The sequence below is a fragment of the Syngnathus typhle genome, linkage group LG19 (genome assembly GCF_033458585.1).
Source record: "Syngnathus typhle isolate RoL2023-S1 ecotype Sweden linkage group LG19, RoL_Styp_1.0, whole genome shotgun sequence".
Taxonomy (NCBI): Eukaryota; Metazoa; Chordata; class Actinopteri; order Syngnathiformes; family Syngnathidae; genus Syngnathus; species Syngnathus typhle.
Genome location: NC_083756.1, coordinates 2,122,424 through 2,133,451, shown reverse-complemented (window position 1 = coordinate 2,133,451; position 11,028 = coordinate 2,122,424). Strand labels below are relative to the sequence as shown.

General features: G+C 44.6%; 2 protein-coding genes and 1 non-coding gene across 3 annotated transcripts; 1 reads left to right on the top strand and 2 right to left on the bottom strand.

The window, feature by feature from the left end:
* Positions 1-1,266: 1,266 nt before the first annotated feature.
* On the bottom strand, positions 1,267-1,352 carry trnay-gua (transfer RNA tyrosine (anticodon GUA)). Its single transcript is given in 2 exon segments — positions 1,267-1,302; positions 1,316-1,352. It is a non-coding gene; the product is annotated as a tRNA-Tyr (tRNA).
* An 81-nt stretch (positions 1,353-1,433) lies between these two features.
* Positions 1,434-5,051, top strand: trim55b (tripartite motif containing 55b). Its single transcript, XM_061266425.1, has 8 exons — positions 1,434-2,711; positions 3,099-3,271; positions 3,499-3,682; positions 3,767-3,862; positions 3,954-4,187; positions 4,260-4,282; positions 4,394-4,518; positions 4,583-5,051. Exons 1-8 carry the CDS (start codon positions 2,592-2,594, stop codon positions 4,756-4,758), a joined length of 1,131 nt encoding a protein of 376 aa, XP_061122409.1. The 5' UTR covers positions 1,434-2,591; the 3' UTR covers positions 4,759-5,051.
* Positions 5,052-6,164: 1,113 nt separating this feature from the next.
* Positions 6,165-6,841, bottom strand: crhb (corticotropin releasing hormone b). The gene has a single exon (XM_061266431.1). It carries the CDS (start codon positions 6,832-6,834, stop codon positions 6,310-6,312), a length of 525 nt encoding a protein of 174 aa, XP_061122415.1. The 5' UTR covers positions 6,835-6,841; the 3' UTR covers positions 6,165-6,309.
* Positions 6,842-11,028: the final 4,187 nt, after the last annotated feature.

Sequence of the window (11,028 nt, the reverse complement as noted above, 5' to 3'; positions counted from 1 at the left end):
TGGGAAGAGAAGTATGTGTTTTGAGTACATACATAGCAATAATTGAACCTGAGCGGTTATCTTGTGGTGCGGGGTGTGTATGACTACTTTGGATCCGCTTGGAGGAAGTAGGCTGTCGGAATAACAGGCATAGCGGCTAATTGATAGTGAGGCAAGGGAGGTTATCTGGTCTGCCAGGTGAGCAGAGTACCTGTTGATTGCCCTCGAGGGGTGCGAGGAGAGAATCTCGTAAGGTCCCGCCGCTCCATCGACTGCTGTAATTGATTCAATCGTTACCTCGTAACGGTGCAACGAGTCATTTCACGTTGCCGGGTTGCAGTTCTGTACCATTGGACATGAGCGCATCAATTCACATGAGCGCACATCATATTTACTTAACTGCAGATGGGGGAGGAATCTATGATTTTTGGGATGCACTAATGAGTCTTATTGTTTAGACAAAACACCATTTACAATCTTTGTTATGATGAATCGGGGTTGTTTGGTTTACTTGTGGCAAAACTTTTAATCTGTAACTAACCTACAACTCTATTTTTTAAACAATAATTAATCAATTGCTAAAAAAAAACATTTTACATACATTAAAATAATTCCAGGAAGTAAAAAAATATATACATATTTTGCATAACTTGACAGTCAATTTCCCCAAAAAGAAAAAAAAACTGAGCTGGGTATGTTGCGCTATCTTGTGGCAAACTAGAGTAGAACAAAAAAGGTCACCCTTTTTTATCAACTTCTGGAAAGCTTTATTATACCCGAGAAATATATACGATTAAAAACGGATCGATGAATTAATTAAAATAGCTTTATCCTCTGCGTAATAATCACCGATATTATAGAGCACCCAGTGGCCAATGGAGGCACACCAGAAGAATCACCGCAATGTGTTGAACTGACGCATTAAATCATGATGCACATACAGATAATTAATTCTTAAAATTGTATCAAACTATATTCACGCTATTTTTTATAAAATACAATGGTATTGTTTTCCTAAAATGTGCTAAATATGTTTTGCTTTTTATCGTAGAGCCCGGAATGGATTTAGTAATAGAGTAGGAACGTAGCAGAACGTACAGTCGTACATAATATTCCGCCAGTAGATGGCACTAGTTGACTGTATTTCTCAGCGGGTGGGCTTTTGAAAGGAGAAATGGGTGGATATGGGTGATATGTTCAAATTAACTCATCTTGATGCCATAAACTCATTACTGTTAATCACCATTTACATTCACGCAATTAAAAAAAAAACCCGAAACAAAACATTCCTTCGAGCCGGATTTGAACCAGCGACCTAAGGATTTCAGTGTGGCCTCTACAGTCCTCCGCTCTACCAACTGAGCTATCGAAGGTTCTGAATACAAGTTGTGGAAAAGGCCTTTTTGAATAAGGCAACCAGAGACTAGCTGCGACGTATACATTAACGTAATAGCGGATCATTGCACAAGAAAAACAATACAAACGCAAATAGCTGAACAAGACGCACACATTAACGTAACAGCGGATCATTGCACAAGAAAAACAATACAAATGCAAATCAGGAGACTGCTGTTAAGTATTCTACAGACATTTACTTCCGCTTTTCCTAACAGGGACTCAGCTAAAATGGTAGAACGATGTAGTAATGTTTTCGATGTAATGTTCATGTGACTCAATATCGTCCTTTATTTTCACGTGACTCAATATCGTCCTTTATGCAGTGTCGTACTTGCAACTCCTCAAACTTGGTTTAAAACGTTCTATTTGATAGCTAAACATTAATTACAGCAGACTTTGCAAATGACTCGCGTTAATTTGGGGGTTTAAAACTGGTAATGGGTCGTTATTAGATTTCAGCCAGATTGAGGGTTAAAGCTAAAAGCAATCAAATGGGTCAAGAAATCTGGAATTGTGTGTACAGCAAAACACAATTTAGTTGACAACTTAGCCAAACAGAATGCATACTATGCAGCTTTGCTTACCTTTTAGTTTTGATGTGGTGGGGCACTATTTGACTGTTGCTTCCACGTGGTCCTTGTCCTCGAGGGTTCTTTGCTCGAGATTGCCGCCCATTCCAACTGCCAAGACATGGTTACACATTCTCAGTGTGCTTGTTATTGTGTTTGGTGGTCATTATGTCAATTGGTGATAATACAGAGAACATTTAGCATTTTTCACAGACAGATTAACTTGGTGTTTTAATTTCAAACTTAATAGGTGAGCGGGTACTTTAGAGACCCAACTATTCATTAAGGCCAATCGAACGTCAGCTGCCAACCTTTAGCATCATTACGGTGGTCATTTTTTTATGTGATTGCTGATGGCTAAAGCTAGAGGCACTACTCGAAGCCTTTACTGTGTAAATAAAGGGGAAGAGTGTTGGCAACCCGCAGCTGCCAGCCACTTCCCTACTCAGTTTCAAATATGGGCAAGGTATAAATGGCAGTGACGTGAGTGCAGTAGCTTCTAAAAACAGACGTGATACCAGCAAGAGAGAGAGAGGCGCAACACAACACTTGTACTTTGGGGCCTAATGTTGTTTTCCTCAAACAATCTTTTCCTGACGTGAATCAGCTCTTGTTTTTGTGGAACCCGGAAGAGTGAGGAACACCATGGAGAACCTGGAGAAGCAGCTAATTTGCCCGATATGCTTGGAGATGTTTACAAAGCCTGTGGTCATCCTGCCCTGCCAGCACAACCTGTGCCGAAAATGCGCCAACGACGTCTTCCAGGTAAGAAAACAAGCCACTCGACAGCTATCTGTATTCGCCGTCATCCAATAAGACCATCTGGAGCACTGCTACTTGACGTTAGCACCTCAAGCTAACCTCGTGTCATTGAAACATTTGACATTTGTGTGAACGTAAATAGCTCATGATGACATCTCAAAAGATACATCTTATCCATACAGACAGCGATGTACTTTGTTTTGTCACAATTAGACCAGAAGACATTTGGACCCGAGAACATCAAACCAATGTTTTAAGTAAGGCCATGGATGGGTAGTAGCTTGCGCTTTACTGCTGTCCTGTTTTTCCGACGTATACAGCGGAAACAAAAACAAAATTTTTTGGTGATGTAAAAATTAATTGAAAACGTTTGACGCCCAACAACTTCAGGCTTCCAACCCATACCTGCCGACCACCAGGAGCGGCTCGTTGGCGTCCGGCGGCCGCTTCCGGTGTCCGTCCTGTAGGCACGAGGTAGTCCTGGACCGCCACGGCGTCTACGGGCTGCAGCGGAACCTGTTGGTGGAGAATATCATCGACATGTTTAAGCAGGAATCCAGCAGGTTAGTTGGGGAATGACAGGAAATCAACATCCAAAGTGTCGCGTAATAAAATCTTGAAATTATTTGAATAAACATTTGCATGCATAGTCGACGATGCTCTGACACCATTTTGCCCCTCGCATTCCACGCACGGCCAAAACCCGACGACCGATTCGTCAATACACTTCCAGCCATGCGAAACTGTGACATTATCAAAGTGACATTGCTCTTCCCGTCGATAAAAACAGCGGCAGCACGCCGGTGCCCGAGCGCAAGGAGGCGGCGGCGCCCATGTGCGACGTTCACAAGGATGAGAAGATCAACATCTACTGCATCAGCCACAACGTGCCCACGTGCTCCATGTGCAAAGTGTTTGGCGCGCACAAGGACTGCGAGGTGCAGCCCATCAACAGCATCTACCAGACCAAGAAGGTGAGCTTCACGCCTCCCAAAAAGAAATGACTAGGAAATACAAAACCAAATAAAAAAACTAAACGAAGGGCTCAACTCACGCAGTCTGAGCTGAACGACGGCATCGCCATGATGCTGGGCAACAACGACAGGTTGCAGGGCATCATCGGTCAACTGGAGGAGGCCTGTCGCGCCATAGAGGTCAGTTTTCCCTCAGAGGGAAGAAAAAAAATGTCGCATACTATACACACCCTGTTTTTTCGTCTCGCTGAAATTAATTTCCCACAATAAGGAGAACAGTCGTCGTCAGAAGAATCTGGTGTGTGAGAAATTCGACCTGCTTTACACCATCCTGGAGGACAAGAAACGCGACATGAGTCTCAAGGTGACTGCCGAGCAAGAGGAGAAGGTCAGCTACATCAGGAGCCTGACCAGGAAGTACGAAGACCACCTCGAGGAAAGCTGCAAGATCGTGGAGAAGGGGCTGGAGATCATGGGAGAGCAGGAGATGGCCGTCTTCCTGCAGGTCAGAAAACAAAATGGCCGCCGTGATCCCTTTTCACTGGTGACTGACTTCCATTTGGTTCCTCTCTTCCAGAATACAAAACCTCTCCTCAAACAGTAAGTACACCTGAAACACAAAAGTACTTGAATTTGGCCTTCACCTATGACCTTTACCCGTGAACACGCACACATATGAAGTAAAATGTAAGAAATCTGTTTTGCACTTAGACTAGCAGAAGCATGTAGCATGTCTCACCTGGACAAAGTAGAGCGAGGCTACGAGAACATGGATCACTTCACTGCCGACTTCCGGCGAGAGCGCGAGATGTTGGGCAGCATTGACTTCCTCCAAGGTGACTAGCACGTCGACGTCACATGACGTGGAACCTGTTTCTACACCTCCCCCTCCTTCTACAGGCGATGACGAGGAGGAGGATGAGGAAGAGGCGGCGGGCGTGGCGCAAGTGGAGCCGGCGGCGCCCGCGACCTCGGCGGCTAGCACACCCACTGTGTCTTCCGCACCGCTGCTTCCCGCCCCAACTCCGCAGACAAACCCCGTCCCCGCCGTGGCTAAGAGCGTGGTCTCCACCTGAAGCTAAGCCGGGAGAAAACACAAACACTGAACTTTTTGTCCCTGTGCTTTCTGTGCGTCTTTATCAATTATGTAACGTTTATCAATATTTTTACTACTTTAGCACAACACCCTTTTCCAAGGTACCAAGCTATGTACTTTTCAATTTTACTAAAAGGTACAGCGGTGCCTTAAGATACAAGTACAATTTGTGATCATGATTGAAACTCAAATTATGTGTGTTTATGTGTTGTTTAACACAACAAATATCAAAACAAGAGTAATGACATAATTAAATACAATGTGAAGAAATAATATCGGTCACACTTTTTGCTTCAATTCATTGGACATTTTGTGGCCACTTTTGATGTGCACACTTTGGCCACATGGGGGCAGTATAATACAGATATAGAGCGAGAAAGTCCTCAGCACTAATATGAGTTGCAGAGGATAAAGAATACATGCCGTTGAGAATTTTTAGATAGTCTGTTTCCAAAAAATGTTTATTTCATACAGGGAACACTTTTTTTTGCACATGAATGTTTGGAATTTCTTTGTGGCCCTTTTTTTTGCAGACCAAAATTTTTTGGCTGCACCCTTTCTCTCGGGTGCACATGTATTATAAATTCAATAAGCATATATAATGGACACAGTGCCTTTCACTGAGGGCTGAGCCAAAAGTAGAATAAGGATGACTCACAGCCTTTTTGTTCAGTCTGCGGACAGTGTCGCTCAAGGATCAACACACACGCGCACACGCACGTATTTAATTAACACTCTCATAAACACTTCGTTCAAGCTTCTTTTCCCAGTAATTGCATCTAGAAAAAGGTCTGGCGTGGGGGGGGGGTTAGAAAAATGTACGACACCGTTGCTAATGTTTTGTTATTATTTTGGAAGAAAATTCACATGCAGTGTTATCCCACGACTTGGCTTATATATGAATCAATATCTGTGTAGGCAAGACTCCGGAAAGATGCATCTCTGCTTGCTTATATGGGTGCGTTTTTCTTTCTTTCTATTTTTAAATGATTAATATTACCCAGGTCGACAGCAGGATTTAGTGAGTGAGGTGTGGAGGTTTTATAAGATGTTTACAATTTTACAATTTTAATATTTTTTTACAGCTCACTATTAAATATGTAGAAATATTAAATTAAGTTATTTTAAGGTTTTTTTTATTAGCCACATTTTGACTTTTATTAGACACATTTAGTACTACTGCAACTCTATATTTACTATTAAATACTGTATATGGGGATATTAGTGACAATGAAGCCTTTTAGGGGGATTTCTTTTCAAGTACAGATTTCCACAGAGAAATGTAAAAACTGTGCTTTGAGTATTTTTTTTATTAGAAAATATATACGATATCTCCTGCACATGACTGCTTGCACATCAGTTTATTAACAAACCAATAATGTCACAGAAAAAAAGCAACTTTTTTTTGTCGGATACAAAGTTTTTTGTCACATTTTAACATCCAGTTTGAGCTGTAAATCATAATGTGATAAAAGCAGCAAAATAAAGAAATAGTTTTTTTTTTAAGGGTGGATTTGAGGTTCTTTGGTCTTCACTTCCCGAAAAGCTCCATCATTCTTCTGTTGTTCTGGGCTTGCTGGGCCAGCTGCTCCGCCCTGGACAGCTCCATCATCTCCCGCAGTAGGTGGAAGGTGAGGTCCAGGGAGATGGGCGGGTCTTCGGACCGGCGGCCCCGCTCCACCGAGTCCCCCTCGTCGTCATTGCTGAAGCCGCCTCGAACGTTGCCCACTTTGCCTGGCAAAAGCCTCCGAATCAGCTGCTGCTGCAGCGCCCGGTTCAAGAGCCCACCGGCTCCGATGGGGTACATGGACGAGGGGGGCATAGAGTTCGAGTCGCCGTTGCCCAGCCGGATGAAATATTCCTCCCCGAGGCGCTCCAGTATGGGACCCGAGGGCGACCTGTGTTGCTGTTGGTGCTGCTGCTGCTCCACCTGCTGGGAGTCTTGCGCACCCGGGAGGCGCAGGGCTCCACCGGGGCTCTCAATGGCCCGACATTCGCGGCGCGGCAGGAAGGCAACGAGCAGAATCACGGTGGTAGCGAGTAAATTGAACTTCATGTCAGGACGTGAGCACAAAATCTGGAGGAGGAAAGGGCAAGAAAGTCGTTTGGGTCGCTGCGTCATGCGCAATTACGCATCGTTTACGCGTCACTTTTGCTGCGTTTCTTTTAGAAACATAATCGCCGTTAATTTATTTTAGGTGCTTATCTTTTGTCATTTCAAACTAACCTAATGCTAAATTCTCGTCATACCTTCACTGCGTACAGGAGATCCAATGCGGTGCTGGTGCTTGTTGGTTATCGGGTATGCTTGGCGCGACGCCCGCCGTCCTCTTTTATTTGTTCGTCCCCCCACGAGTGCAGTTGTGTTAGTGTTGGTGGTGGTTACTTTTAAATGGGAAAGATGTGAGTTGGACTGGTATATATAGTGTGCGACTCGATTGAGACTGCGCGACTCTCGCCGTGGCTGCAACGTGAATGGACGACCGTCCCCCCCCCCCCCACCCCCCCCCCACCCTTTCTCAACAGCCATCCCTGACAAAGTGCTTTAGTTTAGACGGGATGACTCATGAAAGTTTGTGTGTGTGTGTGCGTGTGTGCGTGTGTGTGCGTGTGTGTGTGCGTGCGCGTGTGCGTGTGTGCATATGCATGCGCATGTGCATGTGCGTGTGTGTGCGTGCGTGTGTGCGTGTGCATGTGCATGCGCATGTGCGTGCATACGTGCGTGCGTTTGTAAGCCAATAATACCTGCTGGCAACACGTACAAAAAACATCTGCTGTAGTTTTAGTCTGCCAAAACAGATTTTGACCTTTTTTTGACCGTGAAATGATTGAAAGTTTTATCTCAAGACTGTATTAGAAGCCGCGGATCCATACTGCAGCGGCACTGATATTCACCCTAATGTAGTGGCCGTCGCAGTGTTACCATCTCCGCGTGGCACTTAATGAATGAATCCGCATCTGCATCCAAGTCAGGAAGGGATGGGCGAGAGATGCGACGTTGATTCATTGCCGCACGTATATACGCGCGTCACCAGCCTCTTGGGCCACTCGCTTCGCAGCAAGGGCCCCGCGCCAAATCACACTCTCAAGATGGAACGCTCCATCCAGGATGAGACGAGCTATTAGAATCCCAAGCAGCGAGAGGATGATGATTAAAAAAAAAAATGCTGTTTTCACACTTTCAGTACAAAGTAATTAAAGGGGGTACTTGAAGGAATCACTTAACTTTCTGTTCTCCTGTTAATGGTGACCCTTTTTTTTTTGCATGCTGCATATTTGTCACAATGAGGTGAAGCACATCCTCGTGTATTTTCAGTCCAGCAAGCTACGGGGGGATATTAGGTTCCACTTTTGTATTACACGGCAGGGGGTCAATCGGCTAATCAGCACAGATTGATATGGGAAATGGCGTGCATGTTAAATGGTTCCTGTTAAGATCGTTGATGAATGAAGGACGTGGCCAATAATATCCAGTTTTGGAGGGACATTTAGTTATTGGTAATTTCACTTTTTTAAGATTGACCGATGTTGAAACAGGCAACTGCTGTCACTTCCAGTACTTGCCAGAAACTCCTGAAAATGCTTTCAGTCCAGACTTGAATGTTAATGTTCAGCATCTTGGATCCTCCTCCCTGAACATTTTTTTCTCGTCTGCTTCCTTCGATTTCCGAGGAACATCCAGTTCCCTACGATGTCTGTCCATCATCGCAGACTAGCGATGGAATTAGCACGCATGTAAACGCTTCCTGCTGTAGTGTCTCACGACGCGGCCTCGGGGTGGCGAGGCGTCAAGTCCCATCACCGGCAACACATGTTCGCTGACACAAATAACAAACACCTTGTGGTCAACGCACGTCGCCTCCTTTGCAAATCACTCTGCCGTCCACAGCGGAAGAGATTATTCGGCTTAAAACGGCGTTTCCGTAATTAGAGCCACGGTGGGATAAATGTGATGAGGGGAGTTGGGATGTTCACCTGCTGCCTCGAGACTGTTTCCTTCGTGGCGAGTGATGGATTGTGCCAGAAAGGCCACCTCGTTTCCCTAAATAATTTGAGCTCCCTCGTTTTAATCAGTGAGGTCGCTGCGGCCTTTTAAGGACTTGTTGCTCGGATGCTTATTGCCACCTGCTTAGGTGTTTTTTTTTTTACACTTTCCGAAGTCTCACTATGCTCTATAAAACATCTTGCACACCAGGCGAGATGTTTTGACCTTTCGCGTTGAGCGTAGCCAAGCAAACAGAGGTGACATTTCATTTTATAACACTAAACAAAGTAAAACAACAGCTTTGGTTGTGATGGTCAGCAACAGAATAAGTCGCCCATTCAATTTTATTTAAAAAGCGTAGCAGCTTTTAAGAATTAAAAACAGTACTTGAATGTGGGCAAGCATGTTAAATATTTCTGGAAAATAAGCATTTTTAAAAAAGTATATCCATCAATTTTGTTTTGTCTTAAAAGAAAGTCAAATAAAAAGGGGCAAAGTATACAGCCTTGAGGGACACCATTTTTGTCTCTCTCAATCTAAATTGTTATAAAATGGGCCACAAAGCAGGACATTAAAATGTGATTTCGAGGATTAGTCACTTAAAACATTGCCTGGACAGAATGGAACTTCTGGGAGTGTCGTCGTGGCTCCACTAAGCGTTTTAATTATGCAGTATTAACCTGACTCCCTCTTTTCCGTAAAATAAAATGTGCGCATTTTAAGTATTTCAAGTGTCGGATCGTTCTAAAATGAAAGTGATTAATAATTCCGTGTGAAGTTCCTTAAGGATGATTTTAAATATTCAACAAGGTTGGCCAGCGCGTGGCTTGCGATAAATCAGGAGTGCGTCGCTGCAATAGCGAAAGGTGGTGGCGTGAAGCCAACGGCACGTATTTCGTTTCCTCGTTCGAAGACTATTGAACATGAAATTGTTCCATATCGGTGCTACGTTAGTCTAAAGTGGAATTTTTTGAATAAATTGCAGGTCCATCGCTCATGTATTTGACTCCCTCTTTCCATATTGCCTGCACCTGCTTTCCTCGCACATCACGCACTTTGCTTTTATGATGTAAATCAAAGCTATGAGACGAATGTGTGTGAAGGTCGGCCTTGGGGGCATTAGTCGTATTGTGTGCGGAAGGAGGATATGGGGCCAGGAGTTTGACGGTCTGCTTCAGAGCTTGATTTGCTGTCATTAAGTGACGCCATTTAGGAAGAGCGTGTCACTGAGAAGAATGACGGCCGCTAATGGGAACAAAATTGGGAATTGATTTGAAAATTCTAAGCCGGTACGACAAATGCTTTGAGTGTTTTTTTTTTTTTGTTCGAATCGGAGCCGGCTCTACGCAGGGGCAAGAGGGGGCAACGCCCCCTCAAACAGATGTCCTGCCCCCTCGAATCAAACTTTTAGAAGTGAAAAATCCGCTGATAGAAACACACGTTAATCAGCCCCCTCTCTTCTCTCATGTCGGTGCAGTGTGTGTCCTCACACAGCCTGCTGTCAGGACTCCGCGCCCTCCGTAAACATCCAATCACTGTGAGTATGCAAATGAGGCAAGACGCAGCCAGAGAGTCAAGTTACAGTCAGCGCGGCAGAAGTTGGAAGAAGCAGTAAAAACTCCACCAAACGCGTTGTAATGACCCGTGATATAACTACTGATTAACAACAACTCAAATAATAGTTAATATAACATTCATATTATATGTTCCCCCCCCTGAGAGATTCTCACCTTATTGTGGTCAGGGGGTTTGCGTGCCTCAGTGACCCTAAGAGCTATACCAGCAGAAGCTTTAATCTTCAGGTGGGACACCCAAACTGGACAGAACTTAATGTAGAGGCCTGACAGAGTGCAATCCACTTCTCCAGGTTGAGATCTGGACACACAGCTAACAACTGCCGTGAAGAAAACACTAACAGTGTTAAAAATGTGTAAAACAAAAACATGCCCCCTTCCAGAGGCGTAGCTAAGCCGGGGCGGCGCCCCGGTTAGGACTCCCTGCGCCCCGGTTGAAAGAAATCGAGCTTTTTCGATTCTTCATTTTCATGCCGTTTTTTTCTTTCAGTCTTGCGCGAATGTGCTTGCGCTATTCTATGTGCGCGATGTTATCCATTCACCGTTTGCCTCCCGGACCCGGATGTTGTTTTAGCGATCAGCGAACGCCGTGGGTGATGTTAGATTTTTTTTCCTGTGGGCGTGCACCCCTACTGGAAAAATTCCTGGCTACGCCTCTACCCCCTTCACATTTCTGACTGCCCCCTCTTAT